Raw genomic sequence first — 23,284 nt, forward strand, 5'->3', positions numbered from 1 at the left:
CCCTACAGTGTAGAACTGGACAGCTGCAAAAATGAGTCATGTGACATGTCTTTGTGCGTTGCTCCATTGTCAGTCAAAGAGCAATTGAGAAATATGTGAATTGTGGACAAATTATTCATTTTATTGAAAGGGTACGGCCAATTTAACTATTTTAACCAAACGTACTATCGGCTTTAAGTCAGAAAATGTGTACTTTTCCACCTAAAACAATTGTGATTATTTTATATTATTATTTAATGTGGCCGACTGCAACAACAGGGAGAGAGGGGGAGAAGGCAAACTCCACCTAACTAATTTCAATGTATGGAATCACTTTGGAAGTTTGGGATTTTAGGTAAACTTCCCCTTTAAGGAGGAAATCTACAACTTTGCGGCCTGAATGGTTTTATGTATGAACCGAACCGGTCCATGGGGATATGAGTGTATAGCGGGGATATAAGCATTTCACTGTAAAGTCTACACCTGTTGTATTGGCGTATGTGCCCAATAACATTTGATTTGATATGATATGAGTGTATAGATGGCTGCATGCATTACCTTTGGACAATAAGATGAAACGACTCAATATCACCATCTGCCTGCCTTTGGGCTACTGTGACGTATACGTTGTCCACCCCTTGACTGTTTTTGTACTGTTACTATAATTTCAAAAAGTGCCATAGAATCTATTCAAACTTTGCCTGCTGTATTTTTTCTCTCTTTCAAACACATTGGTTGACAGGAAAGTGTTTTGGTACTTTGTTTGCACACTAATCGCGTAGTTTTATCGGAAATGTATAGAGTGCGTTCGTAAATTCGCTCTGGCTATCTACTCCGATTTCAGATCACTCTTCTGAGTGTGCCAGAGCGCAGAATAACTGATGACTTTACGAAAGCTCAACACCCATTGAATATGTCTGGTCTCGGTAAACGTCGGCAAAAAGCCTAATTAAATTGTTGCCAGCAGCACAGTTACAAACACCAACGATCTGGATAACATGAAGACAGCCTATCCAGGTCGAGTAAAATGGTCAGAGTGAGGTGTTCTCTCATTTGTCTCTGGATGTAGCTAGCCAGCGCTTGAATGCGTTGTGAGGTCAGAACGCTCGGATCAAGCCTATTCCGCGAAACGCTCTGAATTTACGGACACACCCATAATCTACGTTGTGCTGGTTTCCCTAATCACGCGATATGAGTGTTTATGCTGTCCCTAATCACGTGATATGAGTGTTTACGCAACCAGCATGGCCGCTACCTAAGAGGATTCATGGTTCGATCATGACGCCGTTTTCACGCGAAAGGAGGCGTTGTCCCACCAGCGGCATCATTCTTCATTAAAGCCGGTGAATGAGATCGCCCAACCCGTCCTTTTAACTTGACGACATTATTTTATTATTGTGGGGTTTTAGCTCAGAGTTTTAATATTATTTTAACAAAATGATCAAGAACGGTCACCACACATCGAATGAGCCGGGGATAGAGAGCGGTGCTAAGCCGGGAGACTTGGCTTGCAGCCCAGAGAAGAGGAAGCGCTCTGTCCGGGTGTGGTGTGATGGGTGGTAAGTCGTGTAGCTACGCCTACTATCCAGCTAGCTATATTAGCTACAAGTACAAGGTTGCCTAGCTGCTAAAATGGTTTATTTCATTTTTGGTAGTCTGTTTTGCATAGTGACTTGTCTGAGTAAGTTAAGTGGCTAGGTAACGTCAGCTACACTAGTAACCAACTGTTAGCTCTAGCAACAATGTAACATTTTGGTCGATCAACTGTTGACTATAACCACTAAGCTAGATAACGTTATAACGGCACATCGTTACATTCAGCTTCAGCACAAGCCGGCTAACTAGGTATTTTTGCTACTTTGTAAACATGAACTTGAGTGTTGCTGCCTGGCCAAACAAAAGTGGCTACAAGCGTGATTATTTCGTGACTTCAATCACAAATACCCCTAAAGTCAGAGAACTACAGTACCTACTAGCTAGCTAAACTGTTTCAGTTGCCACGTTTCTGAGAGAGGGGCTGTTTAATGTGATCACAGCCTGCCAGAGTCGACCAACAGCCAGTAGGAACGGAATGATCTCAGCTAGACTGAAGTTTATGTGCACATGGTTTAGGTAGGATGTTACGTAACCTTAGCCGTCACTATGATGTATGGATATTGGAAATAGCTTGGTAAAAGTTGGTACAGTGCAGTTGCTGACTTGCTGCTAGCTAACTAGTAGCCTGGTCCCAAATCGGGTTGTGCTTTTTCCTACTCCATTGCATTGTTATTGTCAAGCTAAACATGACAATTCCATGAGGAATTGGCAATGGAGCAGAAACAGACTGGCACCAGGCTAGTTTACTACAGCCATAGACAATATATAAGTTCTAGCTATATCTATGGCTACAGCCTTTCTCATCTATAGCTGGCCTACTGTAGTTGGCTGGCAACGGTTGGTAGGCAGGAAGAACGGTCATTCGTTGATTGATCTGAAAGTCACTTTTTTTTAGCTACCTAGATATCAATTTCATGCTATTGAAAGGTATACAAACCCAGAACAGACTAGCCCAAACTAAGACCTCTTATTACTGTTATAATAGCTAACTGTAAACATGATGACGAGCTCTGTGGGGCAAAGGATATACATGGCAACCCTACTGTATGTTGCAACACTTGTTTTGTTGTCAGAGGACAATGTGCAGAGTGACATAGCTAGCTACCCAACCCAGTTGGCAAGGAAGTAAGGTTACAAAGTCCACCCTTATCAGTTGACCATAGTGTCACATCTCCTAGTGTGCAACGTGCTTGTTTACATTAACATTTTGGTAATTTATCAGATGATCTTATCAGGTTGATGTTTGTTTCCCCAAACAAAAAGTTGTTTACATTATTACATTATTATTAGTCATTTAGCAGACGCTCTTATCCAGAGCGACATACAGGAGATATTAGGGCTAAGTGCCTTGCTCAAGGGCACATCGACAGATTTTTCACCTAGTCGGCTCGGGGATTAGAACCAGCGACCTTTCGGATACTGGCACAACGCTCTTAACCACTAAGCTACCTGCCACCCATTTACTTTCAGCAGTAGCCTGGTATTAGTTAAAGTCTACACCTGTTTTATTTGGCGCATGTGACAAATACAATTTTATTTGACTAGTAGCTAATAAGCCTTTATTCAAGTTTGTAGAAGACATTAATGCCTGATAAGGCTCCTTCCTGGGTGATGTTTCCCCTCGGTACAGATCTAGGATAGTCTTCCCCTCCCCCAATCCTAACCTTAGCCATTAATGGGGGAAATGCCAAAATGACCCAAGATCAGTGTCTACTCTAGAGGCAACTTCTTCCTTACTCCCCTGATAAGGATAAGGATGAGGATGAGGTAGATGCTCTGTGATCGATGCTGCTGTCTGCCAGGTGGAAAAATGACCTGCAGTGACCTTTATCTCCCTGTGGATTAGAGAGGAGACAGGAGAGACACCCAGTAACTCATTGGCCAAGGTCAATAACATGCTCTGATGCCCTTGCTCTGGCTTGGTTCAAATACTTTACCTGGGCCATATTCATTAACTGAACTTGTCCAAAAAGAAATGCGCTTGTTTTAGTTTTGTTGCAAACTGCTACGGTGTGCACTAAATCAATAGGAAATACGACCCTGGCTTACTATCACTGATCCAACATGGCTGGATAGGTGAAAGTAAAGGATTCTACTACTTAGCTTGCACCTATTAACAGAAACCAGATCAGTGATTAGGCTATTTCAAAGAAGGGGGGAGGAGGAAGGAAGGATGCATTTTGAGAGTACTCAAACAGGGCTAGTCTCTCACTCCCGGCCATCCACACCACCTAGTACCTACAGCCTGCTCATCATGGGATGTGGCCAAACAGGGCTAGTCTCTCACTCCCGGCCATCCACACCACCTAGTACCTGCAGCCTGCTCATCATGGGATGTGGCCAAACAGGGCTAGTCTCTCACTCCCGGCCATCCACACCACCTAGTACCTACAGCCTGCTCATCATGGGATGTGGCCAAACAGGGCTAGTCTCTCACTCCCGGCCATCCACACCACCTAGTACCTACAGCCTGCTCATCATGGGATGTGGCCAAACAGGGCTAGTCTCTCACTCCCGGCCATCCACACCACCTAGTACCTACAGCCTGCTCATCATGGGATGTGGCCAAACAGGGCTAGTCTCTCACTCCCGCCCATCCACACCACCTAGTACCTACAGCCTGCTCATCATGGGATGTGGCCAAACAGGGCTAGTCTCTCACTCCCGCCCATCCACACCACCTAGTACCTACAGCCTGCTCATCATGGGATGTGGCCAAACAGGGCTAGTCTCTCACTCCCGCCCATCCACACCACCTAGTACCTACAGCCTGCTCATCATGGGATGTGGCCAAAATGGCAGCCTATATTGTGCACTTCTTTTGACCAAGGGCACCACTTTTGATCAGAGCCCTATAGTGCACTTACTGTAATACTATATAGCCTATATGGGTAGTGTCCCAAAGTGAACCCTATTTCCTTTATAGTGCACTACTTTTGCCCAGGGCCCATAATGTTCTGGTTAAATGTAGTACACCATGTAAGGAATAGAGTACCATTTGGGACGTTGACATGGTCTTGCTGAGTTTACTTGTGGCGAGAGCCAACTGACCCCCCCACCACCACCTCACCCGTTCTCACCGTGTGACTGGTGCTGGTGGTGGCATAGCTATAAACATTGCTCTCTACACACACACACACACACACACACAACACACACACACACACACACACACACACACACACAGCAGGCACACACACACACAGGCACTCTGCCCCTCGTGGACCCAGGCAGAAAGCTAGTTTGTTTTGACATGGCAGTCCAGAATAGTAGATATAAATAACTAACCAACATAGTGAACATATCGTCCAGTGACAGATACAGCATGAGGGTAGCAGAGGGGTCTTGTTGGGGTATTTTAGGGGGTAACAGAGGGGTCTTGTTGGAATCTTTTTAGAGGGTGTCTGAGGGGTCTTTTAGTGGGTAGCAGGGGGGTCTTTTAGGGGGTAGCAGAGGGGTCTTCTTGGCATCTTTTTAGAGGGTAGAAGAGGGGTCTTTTAGGGGGGCAGAGAGAGAGCGAGAAAGATTCTACTACGAGATCGAGAGAGGAAGAGATGGGCCTAGAGAGAGGGTGAGAAAGAGGAGAGATAGGCCTAGAGAGAGGGAGAGAAAGAGGGAGAGATAGGCCTAGAGAGAGGAAGAGAGAGGGAGAGATAGGCCTAGAGAGAGGGAGAGATAGGCCTAGAGAGAGGGAGAGATAGGCCGAGAGCGAGGGAGAGAAAGAGGGAGAGATAGGCCTAGAGAGAGGGAGAGAAAGAGGGAGAGAGGCCTAGAGAGAGGGAGAGAAAGAGGGAGAGATAGGCCTAGAGAGAGGGAGAGAAAGAGGGAGAGATAGGCATAGAGAGGGAGAGAGAGGGAGAGATAGGCCGAGAGGGAGAGATAGGCCTAGAGAGGGAGAGAAAGAGGGAGAGATAGGCCTAGAGAGAGGGAGAGCAGAGGGAGAGATAGGCATAGAGAGGGAGAGAAAGAGGGAGAGATAGGCCTAGAGAGGGAGAGAAAGAGGGAGAGAAAGGCATAGAGAGGGAGAGAGAGGGAGATAGGCCTAGAGAGAGGGAGAGAAAGAGGGAGAGATAGGCCTAGAGAGAGGAAGAGAGAGGGAGAGATAGGCCTAGAGAGGGAGAGAAAGAGGGAGAGATAGGCCTAGAGAGAGGGAGAGATAGGCCTAGAGAGGGAGAGAAAGAGGGAGAGAGGCCTAGAGAGAGGGAGAGAAAGAGGGAGAGAAAGAGGGAGAGATAGGCCTAGAGAGAGGGAGAGAAAGAGGGAGAGATAGGCCTAGAGAGAGGGAGAGAAAGAGGGAGAGATAGGCCTAGAGAGAGGGAGAGAAAGAGGGAGAGAAATAGGGAGAGATAGGCATAGAGAGGGAGAGAAAGAGGGAGAGATAGGCCTAGAGAGGGAGAGAAAGAGGGAGAGATAGGCCTAGAGAGAGGGAGAGCAGAGGGAGAGATAGGCATAGAGAAAGAGGGAGAGATAGGCCTAGAGAGAGGGAGAGAAAGAGGAGAGAGGGAGAGATACAGTGGGGAAAAAAAGTATTTAGTCAGCCACCAATTGTGCAAGTTCTCCCACTTAAAAAGATGAGAGAGGCCTGTCATTTTCATCATAGGTACACGTCAACTATGACAGACAAATTGAGAAAAAAAAATCCAGAAAATCACATTGTAGGATTTTTAATGAATTTATTTGCAAATTATGGTGGAAAATAAGTATTTGGTCACCTACAAGCAAGCAAGATTTATGGCTCTCACAGACCTGTAACTTCTTCTTTAAGAGGCTCCTCTGTCCTCCACTCGTTACCTGTATTAATGGCACCTGTTTGAACTTGTTATCAGTATAAAAGACACCTGTCCACAACCTCAAACAGTCACACTCCAAACTCCACTATGGTCAAGACCAAAGAGCTGTCAAAGGACACCAGAAACAAAATTGTAGACCTGCACCAGGCTGGGAAGACTGAATCTGCAATAGGTAAACGGCTTGGTTTGAAGAAATCTACTGTGGGAGCAATTATTAGGAAATGGAAGACATACAAGACCACTGATAATCTCCCTCGATCTGGGGCTCCACGCAAGATCTCACCCCGTGGGGTCAAAATGATCACAAGAACGGTGAGCAAAAATCCCAGAACCACACGGGGGGACCTAGTGAATGACCTGCAGAGAGCTGGGACCAAAGTAACAAAGCCTACCATCAGTAACACACTACTCCGCCAGGGACTCAAATCCTGCATTGCCAGACGTGTCCCCCTGCTTAAGCCAGTACATGTCCAGGCCCGTCTGAAGTTTGCTAGAGTGCATTTGGATGATCCAGAAGAGGATTGGGAGAATGTCATATGGTCAGATGAAACCAAAATATAACTTTTTGGTAAAAACTCAACTCATCGTGTTTGGAGGACAAAGAATGCTGAGTTGCATCCAAAGAACACCATACCTACTGTGAAGCATGGGGGTGGAAACTTCATGCTTTGGGGCTGTTTTTTCTGCAAAGGGACCAGGACGACTGATCCGTGTAAAGGAAAGAATGAATGGGGCCATGTATCGTGAGATTTTGAGTGAAAACCTCCTTCCATCAGCAAGGGCATTGAAGATGAAACATGGCTGGGTCTTTTAGCATGACAATGATCCCAAACACACCTCCCGGGCAACGAAGGAGTGGCTTCGTAAGAAGCATTTCAAGGTCCTGGAGTGGCCTAGCCAGTCTCCAGATCTCAACCCCATAGAAAATCTTTGGAGGGAGTTGAAAGTCCGTGTTGCCCAGCGACAGCCCCAAAACATCACTGCTCTAGAGGAGATCTGCATGGAGGAATGGGCCAAAATACCAGCAACAGTGTGTGAAAACCTTGTGAAGACTTACAGAAAACGTTTGACCTGTGTCATTGCCAATAAGGGGTATATAACAAAGTATTGAGAAACTTTTGTTATTGACCAAATACTTATTTTCCACCATAATTTGCAAATAAATTCATAAAAAATCCTACAATGGGATTTTCTGGAATTTTTTTTCTCATTTTGTCTGTCATAGTTGACGTGTACCTATGATGAAAATTACAGGCCTCTCTCATCTTTTTAAGTGGGAAAACTTGCACAATTGGTGGCTGACTAAATACTTTTTTTCCCCACTGTATGCCTAGAGAGAGGGCGAGAAAGAGGAGAGATATGCCTAGAGAGAGGGAGTACATAAAAATAAAACAGAAGCACTTAGTCTAGTTTGTTACAGAGTACTACGTCCCAAATGGCACCCTATTTCCTACAAGGCCTACATAGTGCACTCAGAATGATTTCTTTACATAGCGGAATGAACTAGTGGCTGTTTGTTCAAAACCCAGCAAGGTATGTGGACAGGACAGATCTATCAGAGGTAGGCTCTCTGTACTATACTGCCAGTATAAAGGACAGATCTATCAGAGGTAGGCTCTCTGTACTATCCTGCCAGTATAAAGGACAGATCTATCAGAGGTAGGCTCTCTGTACTATACTGCCAGTATAAAGGACAGATCTATCAGAGGTAGGCTCTCTGTACTATCCTGCCAGTATAAAGGACAGATCTATCAGAGGTAGGCTCTCTGTACTATACTGCCAGTATAAAGGACAGATCTATCAGAGGTAGGCTCTCTGTACTATACTGCCAGTATAAAGGACAGATCTATCAGAGGTAGGCTCTCTGTACTATACTGCCAGTATAAAGGACAGATCTATCAGAGGTAGGCTCTCTGTACTATACTGCCAGTATAAAGGACAGATCTATCAGAGGTAGGCTCTCTGTACTATACTGCCAGTATAAAGGACAGATCTATCAGAGGTAGGCTCTCTGTACTATACTGCCAGTATAAAGTAGAGTTGTTGGGAGTCTCCAGTTGATCTGCCTGTCTCCTCCAGGTCTAGGGATAGTGTGTGTGTCGTCTTGGTTACACCTCAGGGATAATTCCCATGGTAATCCTGGGGTTAATTACAGAGAGGAATCGGTAATCTCTCTCACACACACACACACACACACACACACACACACACACACACACACACACACACACACACACACACACACATTACAGAGAGAGGATGACTCCCATACTGCTAGATCCACACATTGTACTTTCCTAGGGCTGAATCCTAACTTGAGAAACGTAACTTGTTGTGTTAGGTGTAAATCATACCATGGCTGGTAGTCATGTGAAGGGAGGACAGAAGGAGGACGGAGCAGGCTGTAAGGTTGTGTGGGGTGATGGGTCTGCTGTGTGTAAGTGGAGAGGTTCCTCCATATCTATTCCATTAGAGGTGTCTACAGGCAGGCCAGGCATCTACCAGTGGATACAGATGGCAACTATCAAGTATAGGGCCGGCTACTACTCATAACATACACTAGCCCCTCCTTTAGACCAGCTCAGTTATACGCACACTGTGTGTGTCTCTCTCTGTGTGTGTGTGTAGTTAATGACATCATGCCCTCTCTCCCTGTCCTGTAGTTATGACATCATGCCCTCTCTCCCTGTCCTGTAGTTATGACATCATGCCCTCTCTCCCTGTCCTGTAGTTATGACATCATGCCCTCTCTCCCTGTCCTGTAGTTATGACATCATGCCCTCTCTCCCTGTCCTGTAGTTATGACATCATGCTCTCTCTCCCTGTCCTGTAGTTATGACATCATGCTCTCTCTCCCTGTCCTGTAGTTATGACATCATGCCCTCTCTCCCTGTCCTGTAGTTATGACATCATGCCCTCTCTCCCTGTACTGTAGTTATGACATCATGCCCTCCCTCCCTGTCCTGTAGTTATGACATCATGCCCTCTCTCCCTGTCCTGTAGTTATGACATCATGCCCTCTCTCCCTGTCCTGTAGTTATGACATCATGCCCTCTCTCCCTGTCCTGTAGTTATGACATCATGCCCTCTCTCCCCGTCCTGTAGTTATGACATCATGCCCTCTCTCCCTGTCCTGTAGTTATGACATCATGCGCTCTCTCCCTGTCCCGTAGTTATGACATGCGCTCTCTCCCTGTCCTGTAGTTATGACATCATGCCCTCTCTTCCTGTCCTGTAGTTATGACATGGTGCACTATGGCCACTCCAACCAGCTGAGACAGGCTAAGGCCATGGGAGATTACCTCATCGTTGGCGTACACACGGATGGTGAGCACACACACACACACACACACACAGGTATTAATCACAAGTATCTCATTCTCTGCTGTTTCTTCACTTCTCTCTCTGTTTCCCTCTGGACAACAGAACAGTAATATACACTAATTCCCCTCCTCCTTCCTTCCTTCAGGAGAGATCTCGAAGCACAAGGGTCCTCCTGTCTTCACCCAGGCAGAGAGGTAGAACTGTAACTTTTTTATTCTGATATCTTTTGTTTGTTTTAGTTAGCATTTCCAAATGTTAAAATTTAAATGTAAGTTGTACTCACAGTTCAGCTTGTTGCTGACACTTGTACAAAGTTCTGTTGAAAAACAGTAAGAAAATCACTACATTTAATTTTCATGTAAATGGGCAATAAAGTTCTGGAATGGTGTTGTAGGTATAAGATGGTGCAGGCTATCAAGTGGGTGGATGAGATCGTAGAGGGTGCTCCCTATGTCACCACACTGGACACACTGGACAAATACAACAGTGACTTCTGCGTCCACGGAGGTAAGAGGGGAGGGAGAAGATGGGGAGGGGTGGCGGGAGGAGGGAGGTAAAGGGGAGAGGGAGGACTGATAGTCCAGGGGGGGATATATATATATATTTTAAAGGAGAACAGAGACTCCTCCTCCTTCCATATTTCCCTCTTTATTTAGACAGTTCAGAATGTAAATTCCAGGCTATAGATGTAGAGCGGCAGAACAGTGTCGGGGGGATTCCATCTCATGTTGATGTCAGAAAACTAACTACAACATTGTCCTTGTTTACCTTAGATGACATCACTCTGACGGTGGACGGTAAGGACACGTATGCGGAGGTGAAGAGAGAGGGCCGGTACCGGGAGTGCAGACGCACCCAGGGGGTCTCAACCACAGACCTGGTGGGGCGCATGCTGCTCATGACTAAAGCCCACCACAGCAACATCGTGAGTACTGCACAGACATGCAGCACACACACACACACACACACACAGAGCACTCTGACCCTACAGTCACCTTAGTGTGTGTGTGTGTGTGAACCAGGGAGGCTGCTGAGGGGAGGACGGCTCATAATAATGGCTGGAACGGAGCGAATGGTATGAAACACATGGAAACCATGGAAACCAGGCGTTTGATGTATTTGATAACGTTCCATTGATTCCGCTCCAGCCTTTACCACCAGCCCGTCCTCCCCAGTTACGGTGCCACCAACCTCCTGGGGCTTTACACTGTTGTAATGGCAGAATTCACACAAGCAAAACTCTCCCTCTGTCGGTTTACAGGACAACTCAGACTACCAACAGCACACAGACAACTTTGGGAAGGTAAATATTACTATTCAAATATATTCTGAAGCGGAACTGGAGATGAAAAAACTATTTTTTGTTGTGGATTATTCTGAACACATGGGGGCGCAATTACACTGCTCAATACAACCATGGTGTGCTGTACGTCACAATGAAAATAGTACTGTAGTATATTCAGATGAAACGTTTAGAAAGTTGCAAATATAAATGTAAGTACGTTTTTTTGGAAACAAAATGTAACTTTGGAACAACCACGTGAGACTGCTTTCTGAGGAGTTACTTCCCCAGGCTTTCCAACAACTGTGAGAAGCCTGGTTTTCTGAAGCTAGGGTTTGGAGTATAACTGACCCTTCCTCTCTATCTCTCCTGCCCTCCATGTTCTTCCCAGGGTCCTAAGGGCCACAGTCCATGGACGGGAGTGTCCCAGTTCCTCCAGACGTCCCAGAAGATCATCCAGTTTGCCTCAGGACAGGAGCCCCAACCTGGGGACACCATCATCTACGTAGCCGGGGCCTTCGACCTCTTCCGTATCCTTATGTACCGCTGTGTCTGTGAGAGAGACAGAGTCAAAGGGTGGTTGTTTGTCTGTGAGAGAGACCGAGTCAAAGGGTGGTTGTCTCTCTCTCTCTCTCTCTGTGTGTGTTATTACCTTGACCACTCCTCTCCGTCAGACATTGGTCATGTTGACTTCCTGGAGACGGTCTACAAACAGGCTGAGAGGCCTTACGTCATCGTGGGACTGCACTTTGACCAGGTATGTACACACACTTAAACACACACGTTCAGCAAACGCCATCAGATTCTCTATGGAGAATGTGGTTTTATAACCCTGTAGACACGATGGGGGGGGTATACATGCAAACCTGACTTTCCTACTGTTTCACTGGCCAGCTCACACACACAGAGGCCCATGGTACGCACAGACACACACACACTGTTAAAGAGAAACATGTGGATCCAATTGACTGTACATTTTATGAAGGATTGATGTACAGGTCTAATAAAGCTACAGAGGGCCTCGCTGCTCGTGTTCCCCAATCTGTTTCACATTCCAATAAAACATGCTGCCATTGGTTGAGAGCCAGTATAAATACTCTGTCATTGGTCCTCAACTGTGGGGGGGGTTATCCTATTCCTTTTAGATACTGTTCTAAGGTCAGTTGTGATGGAATGCTGAAGGATCAAATCCTAGCACGAGGAGACTGTGCTCAACTCAGTCTTCATGTAAAAAAGTCTGCTTGGAACCAAAAATAGATTAAAAAATATATATATATATAATGGAAAAAGGGCCAAATCTTAAGCTTCACCATTAGTGGGGAACACAAAACTGACCTAAGATCAGTGTCTAGAGGCAACATTAACCTACTTCACTTTGTAACCTCCCATAGACTTAGATAGACACCACTATTGGCCAAAAACATGGGCATTGAGGACTTTCACCATTTTGAAGTAGTCAACTGGGCTCACATTGTTCCATCCAGGTCATCAGGAGGGATCAGCCAATTAATTATACTCGTGAGCAAACACTCCATAACATCAGGTGGCAGTAAATCGGCAACCTTGGCTTTCTACCTGTTCAAACAACACACTCCAGGTGGCAGTATGCACCCTTTCAGTTTGTTTACCAACTCATAGAAGTAGTAGAAGAAGAAAATGGACCACTTCAAAATGGAGATGGCCTCAATGGCGCTGCCCCTGCTCTCACAGACGCCATAATGGGACAGATACAATGATGCGATGTCTATCGAAGTCTATGTAACCTCCGTTACCCCTGTTTCACATTGCAATAAAGCCTCCTGTCATTGGTCGAGAGCTAGTAAAATATCCTGACATTGGTCGAAAGCCAGTAAATAGCCTGTCCATTGGTTGTTGTGTTTTTCTGTCAACCAGGAAGTTAATCGCTACAAAGGGAAGAACTACCCAATCATGAACATCCACGAGAGAACCCTGAGTGTCCTGGCCTGCAGGGTGAGAACAGACACCCGCTTCTTTGTAACCCCCTGGGCTCAGTAGTCACAGACTGTTAAAGCTATGTCCACACACACTGAAGGACGGTAGGCTCTCTCCTCCATTCAGCTCTCATCAGACCAGCTACAGAACAATGAGCCTCTGTCCTCCCGGTGTCTGTGTGTGTTCATCTCAAACCATATGTTTGTGTGTGATTGCATGCATATTTTAATGTGTGTGTGTCGACGTGTCCTGAGAATGTGTTTTATGAAGTCGTTATCCGAATCCAAAACAGCACTCGATTGCTCAAACCACACAAAGGGTATTTATACACACACACACACAGGATTACGCAATTCCATAACCATTCAGCGTTAACACAAAGCCTGAAACTGTCTCCCTGTCCTGTGCCAGAGCTAAGACACAGTGTTGATAGTCAGCCCTCGACCTAAACACAACCATTACACAACACTCACAACAACACACTCCGACCCCTCAACTTGCTCTGTTATTTTGTTTGTTTAGTTATTTTCTATCATGTAACTTGGTTCTCTCTCTCTCTCTCTCTCACTCACACACACACACACACACACACACACACACACACACACACACACACACACACACCTCCTCCTCCAGTATGTATCAGAGGTGGTGATCGGGGCTCCCTACGCTGTGGGTAAAGATCTGCTGGACCACTTCAAGGTGAGACACACACACACACAGAGAGACAAACAGGAAGACCCAGACACATTGAAACAATGGTATTGTTTGACTGGGAGAAGAGACAGACATCTTTCCTAACATGCCTAGCTTCTCTTAGGGGGAAACATGTACAATGACCTGTAGTGTGTTTAAACGGACCTTTGTCCTGTGTGTATGGGACTGGGCATTGTTCCCGACTGGGGTGCTGTAGTAGTGACCAGCTGGTAGTGGATAGCAGACAGTCTACAGACTGGGGTGCTGTAGTAGTGACCGGCTGGTAGTGGATAGCAGACAGTCTACAGACTGGGGTGCTGTAGTAGGGACCGGCTGGTAGTGGATAGCAGACAGTCTACAGACTGGGGTGCTGTAGTAGTGACCGGCTGGTAGTGTATAGCAGACAGTCTACAGACTGGGGTGCTGTAGTAGGGACCGGCTGGTAGTGGATAGCAGACAGTCTACAGACTGGGGTGCTGTAGTAGGGACCGGCTGGTAGTGGATAGCAGACAGTCTACAGACTGGGGTGCTGTAGTAGGGACCGGCTGGTAGTGGATAGCAGACAGTCTACAGACTGGGGTGCTGTAGTAGTGACCGGCTGGTAGTGTATAGCAGACAGTCTACAGACTGGGGTGCTGTAGTAGTGACCGGCTGGTAGTGTATAGCAGACAGTCTACAGACTGGGGGTGCTGTAGTAGTGACCGGCTGGTAGTGTATAGCAGACAGTCTACAGACTGGGGTGCTGTAGTAGTGACCGGCTGGTAGTGTATAGCAGACAGTCTACAGACTGGGGTGCTGTAGTAGTGACCGGCTGGTAGTGGATAGCAGACAGTCTACAGACTGGGGTGCTGTAGTAGTGACCGGCTGGTAGTGGATAGCAGACAGTCTACAGACTGGGGTGCTGTAGTAGGGACCGGCTGGTAGTGGATAGCAGACAGTCTACAGACTGGGGTGCTGTAGTAGGGACCGGCTGGTAGTGTATAGCAGACAGTCTACAGACTGGGGTGCTGTAGTAGTGACCGGCTGGTAGTGGATAGCAGACAGTCTACAGACTGGGGTGCTGTAGTAGTGACCGGCTGGTAGTGTATAGCAGACAGTCTACAGACTGGGGTGCTGTAGTAGTGACCGGCTGGTAGTGGATAGCAGACAGTCTACAGACTGGGGTGCTGTAGTAGTGACCGGCTGGTAGTGGATAGCAGACAGTCTACAGACTGGGGTGCTGTAGTAGGGACCGGCTGGTAGTGGATAGCAGACAGTCTACAGACTGGGGGTGCTGTAGTAGGGACCGGCTGGTAGTGTATAGCAGACAGTCTACAGACTGGGGTGCTGTAGTAGTGACCGGCTGGTAGTGGATAGCAGACAGTCTACAGACTGGGGGTGCTGTAGTAGTGACCGGCTGGTAGTGGATAGCAGACAGTCTACAGACTGGGGTGCTGTAGTAGTGACCGGCTGGTAGTGGATAGCAGACAGTCTACAGACTGGGGTGCTGTAGTAGTGACCGGCTGGTAGTGGATAGCAGACAGTCTACAGACTGGGGTGCTGTAGTAGTGACCGGCTGGTAGTGTATAGCAGACAGTCTACAGACTGGGGTGCTGTAGTAGTGACCGGCTGGTAGTGGATAGCAGACAGTCTACAGACTGGGGTGCTGTAGTAGTGACCGGCTGGTAGTGTATAGCAGACAGTCTACAGACTGGGGTGCTGTAGTAGTGACCGGCTGGTAGTGTATAGCAGACAGTCTACAGACTGGGGTGCTGTAGTAGTGACCGGCTGGTAGTGTATAGCAGACAGTCTACAGACTGGGGTGCTGTAGTAGTGACCGGCTGGTAGTGTATAGCAGACAGTCTACAGACTGGGGTGCTGTAGTAGGGACCGGCTGGTAGTGGATAGCAGACAGTCTACAGACTGGGGTGCTGTAGTAGTGACCGGCTGGTAGTGGATAGCAGACAGTCTACAGACTGGGGTGCTGTAGTAGTGACCGGCTGGTAGTGGATAGCAGACAGTCTACCAGTGGCGGCTCCTGAAAAAATTCTCAGGGGGGGCAATTTTTCTGACGATTTAGGTGACCTACACACATTTTTAAAAAGATATGTCCAGCAACAACATGAAGACAGGGGCAGCATATAAGTCAATACCAGAAGCATTTATTGACTGATCTCAAAAGTGTTGGCTTACAAAATCAAAATAAGTTATCACAGTAAAATTAATCAAGGGTGTTCTTTCACATTCCTCAACACTGCATAAACAATATGCATTTCCATAAACAAATTAAATATCAGCTGAAAATACAGCATCTTGGTATTTGTTCAGATTGCAGGATCAACAAGAGCTTTTACCACATTTTTTGCCTCATGGTTGAATTGGAAATATGTGCACCTGAGCATAATTCACAACAAGCAAGCAGGAGCTTTTGATAGAGGCTACTGAAAACATTGATGCAAGTTATTGGTAATAAGAAATTTTTATAGACTTCCATATTCTGCCCTCTTGTATAGATTTGTGAAAATGAACAGTGATAGACATTTCGCCTGAAAACAGAATTTGAAAGTAATTTCTAGAAAAGGTAAACACAGCTATCTGTATGGCTTTGTAAAAATGAACAACCATATTCTGGCCAATTGTATAGATTTGTAAATATGAACAACCATATTCTGGCCAATTGTATAGATTTGTAAAAATGAACATGAACAGATTTTTTATTTTTTTGAATGGCAGTACCTTTCAAACATGTCTGCTTGCAGTAAGGTAGCACTCACAAGGTGGCCAGAGAAAGAGAACCTTTCTTTGGTGTGATCCAGGATGGTGTTGCAGACCTCTTCAGACAGCCTCTGCTTCTCCTCTTCTCTCAAAGCTGTTCTGGGTCTTTTGGCTCCTGTTGCTTCTTGCAGCTGCTGTTGAGAGGAGTCCCTGAAGGCAAACAGACCAATGTGTTTGTTGGCTTTGTACAGTATTGTTGTCTATGTGAATGAACCCGTGAATGAATGAACCCGTCCGGATGGCTTCAAAACATTCTATGAGGTCGTCTCGATTCTCGTAGACAGTGTTCACGACTCTGCTGTTGCTAACCTCATCGTTGTGGCGGCGGACAGCTAGTGTCGTAGTAAATATATTCACTCTCCCCAAAGCAGACAATCTCAAACAGCTATCCATGTGGGTCTTTGACAGCTCATTTTTCTTAATCTTTTCTGAAAGATGGTGCATGTCGGTTACACCAGTCGCTGTCCAAGCGGTGCTGTCTGCCGTGCCGCCTTCAGGGTGAAAGAGTAGTTTCTTAGTTACGTTCATGGTTACGTTACGTTACGTATGACGAAAGCGCGTAAGTGCAAGCCCTCAGAAACCCATAGAGATTGTATTGAAAGCTCTGATATTTGAAAAAAAAATATTTTACATTAGAGGCTATGAGAGACTTCTTGGCGATTTTCAACCTGACTGAAATCGCCCCAAAACGGGCGGGGACATTTGAAGCACGACTTTAGCCTGATTGGACATTTAGTGGCAGTCAGATCAGACGTCTAGATTAGAACACTGAACTACTGTTGCCGTGATATAATTGATTAGAAAAAAAATCCCTTCCTTTTCCCGTTTGGCAGTGCGTCGCCCATATCGCCCTAATGAACACACCGCCCCTGCAGTCTACAGACTGGGGTGCTGTAGTAGTGACCGGCTGGTAGTGTATAGCAGACAGTCTACAGACTGGGGTGCTGTAGTAGTGACCGGCTGGTAGTGGATAGCAGACAGTCTACAGACTGGGGTGCTGTAGTAGTGACCGGCTGGTAGTGTATAGCAGACAGTCTACAGACTGGGGTGCTGTAGTAGTGACCGGCTGGTAGTGGATAGCAGACAGTCTACAGACTGGGGTGCTGTAGTAGTGACCGGCTGGTAGTGTATAGCAGACAGTCTACAGACTGGGGTGCTGTAGTAGTGACCGGCTGGTAGTGTATAGCAGACAGTCTACAGACTGGGGTGCTGTAGTAGTGACCGGCTGGTAGTGTATAGCAGACAGTCTACAGACTGGGGTGCTGTAGTAGTGACCGGCTGGTAGTGTATAGCAGACAGTCTACAGACTGGGGTGCTGTAGTAGTGACCGGCTGGTAGTGGATAGCAGACAGTCTACAGACTGGGGTGCTGTAGTAGTGACCGGCTGGCAGTGTATAGCAGACAGTCTACAGACTGGGGTGCTGTAGTAGTGACCGGCTGGCAGTGGATAGCAGACAGTCTACAGACTGGGGTGCTGTAGTAGTGACCGGCTGGCAGTGGATAGCAGACAGTCTACAGACTGGGGTGCTGTAGTAGTGACCGGCTGGCAGTGTATAGCAGACAGTCTACAGATGTCCCTTTCTCGCTAGTTCTCTCTCTCTCTCTCGTTAGTTCTCTCCCTCTGTCTCTCGTTAGTTCTCTCTCCCTCTGTCTCTCGTTAGTTCTCTCTCTCTCTCTCTCTCGTTAGTTCTCTCTCCCTCTGTCTCTCGCTAGTTCTCTCTCTCGCTAGATCTCTCTCTCTCTCGCTAGTTCTCTCTCCCTCTGTCTCTCGCTAGTTCTCTCTCTCGCTAGTTCTCTCTCTCGCTAGATCTTTCTCTCTCGCTAGTTCTCTCTCTCTCTCTCGTTAGTTCTCTCTCTCTCTCTCTCTCGCTAGTTCTCTCTCCCTCTGTCTCTCGCTAGTTCTCTCTCTCGCTAGTTCTCTCTCTCGCTAGATCTTTCTCTCTCGCTAGTTCTCTCTCTCGTTAGTTCTCTCTCTCTCTCTCTCGTTAGTTCTCTCTCCCTCTGTCTCTCGCTAGTTCTCTCTCTCGCTAGATCTCTCTCTCTCTCTCTCGCTAGTTCTCTCTCCCTCTGTCTCTCGCTAGTTCTCTCTCTCGCTAGTTCTCTCTCTCGCTAGATCTTTCTCTCTCGCTAGTTCTCTCTCTCTCTCTCGTTAGTTCTCTCTCTCTCTCGCTAGTTCTCTCTCCCTCTGTCTCTCGCTAGCTCTCTCCCTCCCTCTCTCACTAGCTCTCGCTCTCCCTCTCTCTCTCGCTAGTTCTCTCTCGCTAGTTCTCTCTCTCGCTAGTTCTCTCCCTCGCTAGTTCTCTCCCTCTCTCTCTCGCTAGTTCTCTCTCGCTAGTTCTCTCTCTCGCTAGTTCTCTCCCTCGCTAGTTCTCTCCCTCTCTCCCTCGCTAGTTCTCTACTTCAAAGCAAGTAAAGTAGATAATAAACAAAAGTGAAATAAACAATCAAAATTAACAGTAAACATTACACACAAAAGTTCCAAAAGAATAAAGACATTTCAAATGTCATAATATGTGCAAATAGTTAATGTACAAAAGGGAAAATAAATAAACATAAATATGGGTTGTATTTACAATGGTGTTTGTTCTTCACTGGTTGCCCTTTTCTTGTGGCAAAAAGTCACAAATCCTGCTGCTGTGATTGCACACTGTGGTATTTCACCCAATAAATATGGGAGTTTATCAAAATTGGGTTAGTTTTCGAATTCTTTGTGGGTCTGTGTAATCTGAGGGAAATATGTGTCTCTAATATGGTCATACATTTGGAAGGAAGTTAGGAAGTGCAGCTCAGTTTCCATCTCATTTTGTGGGCAGTGTGCACATAGCCTGTCTTCTCTTGAGAGCCAGGTCTGCCTACAGTGGCCTTTCTCAATAGCAAGGCTATGATCACTGAGTCTGTACATAGTCAAAGCTTTCCTTAATTTTGGGTCAGTCACAGTGGTCAGGTATTCTGCCACTGTGTACTCTCTGTTTAGGGCCAAATAGCATTCTAGTTTGCTCTGTTTTTTTGTTAATTCTTTCAAATGTTTCAAGTAATTATCTTTTTGTTTTCTCATGATTTGGTTGGGTCTAATTGTGTTGCTGTCCTGGGGCTCTGTGGGGTCTGTTTGTGTATGTGAACAGAGCCCCAGGACCAGCTTGCTTAGGGGACTCTTCTCCAGGATCATCTCTCTGTAGGTGATGGCTTTGTTATGGAAGGTTTGGGAATCGCTTCCTTTTAGGTGGTTGTAGAATTTAACGGCTCTTTTCTGGATTTTGATAATTAACGGGTTTTGGCCTAATTCTGCTCTGCATGCATTATTTGGTGTTTTACGTTGTACACTGAGGATATTTTTTGCAGAATTCTGCATGCAGAGTCTCAATTTGGTGTTTGTCCCATTTTGTGAATTCTTGGTTGGTGAGCGGACCCCAGACCTCACAACCATAAAGGGCAATGGGTTCTATAACTGATTCAAGTATTTTTAGCCAGATCCTAATTGGTATGTTGAATTTTATGTTCCTTTTGATGGCATAGAAGGCCCTTCTTGCCTTGTCTCTCAGATCGTTCACAGCTTTGTGGAAGTTACCTGTGGCGCTGATGTTTAGGCCGAGGTATGTATCGTTTTTTGTGTGCTCTAGGACAACGGTGTCTAGATGGAATTTGTATTTGTGGTCCTGGCAACTGGACCTGTTTTGGAACACCATTATTTTTTTGTCTTACTGAGATTTACTGTCAGGGCCCAGGTCTGACAGAATCTGTGCAGAAGATCTAGGTGCTGCTGTAGGCCCTCCTTGGTGGGGACAGAAGCAGCAGATCATCAGCAAACAGAAGACATTTGACTTCAGATTCTAGTAGCGCTCTCCCTCTAGCTCTCTCTCTCTCTCACTTTTCCACTGTTTCCCTCCGTCTACGGTAGTTAATGGTAGCCTTGCAGGCCAGGGTTGAAGTTCCTGGTGAATAAGCCAAGGTGAACCAAGACACCATAAGGTGTACCATAGATATCTACTTTCTTCTACTACAGATGTGGATGATCGTATATGGTATACCATAGATATTATTGATCTGTTATACCGTAGGAATGTATGATTAGGTTATACTATGTATAAGTATGATCATAAAGGTTATACCATAGATATTATTGATCATATCTTAAAATGGTCCATGTCACTTCCTGTTATACCATAGATATGTATGACCAATCATGTAGGTTATACTATAGATATTATTGATCCTATTGACTATTGTCTTATGATCTATGATGTCACTTCTTGTAGGTGGACCTGGTGTGTCATGGGAAGACGGAGGTGTTTCCTGACAAGGACACTTCAGACCCTTACGCTGTGAGTACTGACTGTGTGTGTGTGTGTGTGTGTGTGTGTGTGTTTGTCTGTGTGTTTTGCAGTATTCGTGAGTGATTATCTGTCTTTTGTGTGATTGCATGTTATTGTGTGTGTGTGTGTGTCCCCCAGGAGCCTAAGAAGAGAGATATCTTCCGTACAGTAGACAGTAGTAACTGTCTGACCACCGATGACATCGTCCAGAGAATCATCAAGAACAGGTAAGGGCCTCTCTCACACAGTAGCCTTGAAGTGTCTGTCTGTCTGTCTGTCTCACCCATCTATCACTGTCTACCTTCTGTCTCCCCTCTCCCCCTCATCTGGTCCTCTCCCCCTCATCTGGTCCTCTCCCCCTCATCTGGTCCTCTCCCCCTCATCTGGTCCTCTCCCCCTCATCTGGTCCTCTCCCCCTCATCTGGTCCTCTCCCCCCTCATCTGGTCCTCTCCCCCTCTCATCTGGTCCTCTCCCCCTCATCTGGTCCTCTCCCCTCATCTGGTCCTCTCCCCCTCATCTGGTCCTCTCCCCCTCATCTGGTCCTCTCCCCCTCATCTGGTCCTCTCCCCCTCATCTGGTTCTCTCCCCCTCATCTGGTTCTCTCCCCCTCATCTGGTCCTCTCCCCCTCATCTGGTTCTTTTTCATCCATCTCTCCCTCCTTATTTATTTGGTATTATTTCATGTTTGTAAATCCTGTGAAGCTTCTTGTATTGCTACCTGCACAAAATGCGCTACACAAATAAAGTTTGTTTGGTTCTCTCGCTCCAGGCTGCAGTTTGAGGCGAGGAACCAGAAGAAGGAGGCGAAGGAGATTGCGGTGTTTGAGGCGATGAAGCGCCAGGCAGAGGGAGAGCAGGCTGGGGACAAGGCCCAGGCAGCACAGCAACTAGATCAAACTAGTTCACACCAGATCCAGCTGTCCCAAAACTGATCCTAACCCAGCGTTTCCCAAACTGGAGAAACTCTGAAATAACTTATTTTTTAAAAATAGCGCTTGGTTCATAGAACTGGGGTTGTCAGTAACCTCCGGTAGCTGCTTGATCCGGTTGTAATAATTAGAACAGTTTTTTGTTTTCTTCCTACAAATGTGGCTATCTTTTGAACGGTTTAATCTACGGTTTCCCTCTACAATGCCCAGAAGCCTCAGAACAGAGTGGACAAGACCAGGAACTAAATCAGACTGGAGGAAAAATAACAAATGATGTTATTTTCTACACAGATCATACAACATTATTGTCTGATCTTTTGAACTTCCCAATACCTTTGACGCATTTGGCACTTCATATCATACTTCCTTCAGATTGAAATACTGTCAAATGTTCTGTCAGACTGATTTGTAATAGACTGTCATAGCCCCAATTAAGAAAGCAAACATTGGCTGTTGATTTCATCACTTTTTGTCACGAGTGTCTGCCAGTTTTCACTCCCTTGGACCTGATGACTTAAGGTCCGTAATTAATAAGGAACTCCCCTCACCTGGTTGTCTAGGTCTTAATTGAAAAGAAAAACCAAAAACCTGCAGACACTAGGCCCTCCGTGGCATGAGTTTGACACCCCTGTCCCAGCCGAACCGGTTCCACCTGACCCAAACCGGATCAGATCAAACTGCAGAACCAGATTTTAACACAAACTCAAACCAAGACCCACCCCCCCTCACCAGCTAACGAGAACACAAAAATAACCCTCTCCCCCTGTCAGTGGAGGCTGCTGAGGGGAGGACAGCTCATAATAATGGCTGGAATGGAGTGAATTAAATCTTATCAAACATGCGAAAACAATGTGTTTGATACCAATTCCATTCCAGCCATTATTATGAGCCGTCCTCCCCTCAGCAGCCTCCACTGTCCCCTATACACACCCCCTCTCTCTCCTTCGTGGTTACCAGCTCACCTGAGAATCCTAACTGTCCTAGCTACCCACGCTGCTTATCACACGTTCAGGCAGAAAGGAAGAGAGAGGGAAGACACCAAGACTGAGTGTGACTGTGATGGAAAATAGAACGTTGAGAGACTTGAGAAGAAGAAAGGAGAAAAGTCTATGTAGTTGTGTGTCCTGTATATTTAGCAGTGCCTTCTAGTCTGACCTGATCCTAAGGGCTATGAATGTATTGACCCATGTAATGCGTCCCAAATGGTCCACACTTCCCTATAGGCCCTGGTCAAAAGGACTGCACTCTGTAGGGAATAGGCAGCCATTTGGGACGTAGACATTGATGTTTCCTCTTCCTCCTGTGAACTATTTTTAGATCTGTTTTATACAGTTTCATGTACATAGAACGTCTCGGTCCCAAATGGCACCCTATTCCTGATATAGCGCACTACTTTGGACCAGGACCTCCATAGGGCCTTGGTCAAAAGTAGTGTGCTATATGTGTGTCCTGCGGTTACAGCCGCTGAGCCCAGCACACATACATGCCAGAGTTGACGTAGCTGCTCAGCCTGAAGTGTCCCCTCTGGCTTTTCTGTGGCGTGATCTGTAAGACGCTTCAGGAGGGCGGTCACGTGTGTTTGAGGCAGAGGTCTTGGGTTCGAGCATCGGTAGGAGCCAACTCATTTACATTTGTCATTTAGCAGACGCTCTTATCCAGAGCGTGCATAC

At 46.3% G+C, this 23,284-nt stretch overlaps 1 protein-coding gene across 1 annotated transcript; it reads left to right on the forward strand.

Annotated features, from left to right (window-relative positions):
• Positions 1-1,098: 1,098 nt before the first annotated feature.
• Positions 1,099-22,351, forward strand: LOC121534301 (ethanolamine-phosphate cytidylyltransferase). The gene is made up of 13 exons (XM_045205723.1): positions 1,099-1,538; positions 9,604-9,692; positions 9,835-9,883; positions 10,084-10,196; positions 10,463-10,614; positions 10,951-10,992; positions 11,363-11,501; positions 11,646-11,728; positions 12,865-12,942; positions 13,561-13,626; positions 20,628-20,693; positions 20,823-20,911; positions 21,455-22,351. Exons 1-13 carry the CDS (start codon positions 1,417-1,419, stop codon positions 21,615-21,617), a joined length of 1,251 nt encoding a protein of 416 aa, XP_045061658.1. The 5' UTR covers positions 1,099-1,416; the 3' UTR covers positions 21,618-22,351.
• Positions 22,352-23,284: the final 933 nt, after the last annotated feature.

This window comes from Coregonus clupeaformis, chromosome 20, assembly GCF_020615455.1.
Source record: "Coregonus clupeaformis isolate EN_2021a chromosome 20, ASM2061545v1, whole genome shotgun sequence".
NCBI lineage: Eukaryota > Metazoa > Chordata > Actinopteri > Salmoniformes > Salmonidae > Coregonus > Coregonus clupeaformis.

What these genes read in the sequence shown, in the direction of transcription:
- LOC121534301 (XM_045205723.1), top strand. Translation starts at nt 1,417, where the DNA reads ATGATCAAGAACGGTCACCACACATCGAATGAGCCGGGGATAGAGAGC. An exon ending in CGTTGGCGTACACACGGATG is followed by an intron (nt 9,693 to 9,834) that starts GTGAGCACACAC and finishes TCCTTCCTTCAG; the next exon opens with GAGAGATCTCGAAGCACAAG. An exon ending in ACACAGACAACTTTGGGAAG is followed by an intron (nt 10,993 to 11,362) that starts GTAAATATTACT and finishes TGTTCTTCCCAG; the next exon opens with GGTCCTAAGGGCCACAGTCC.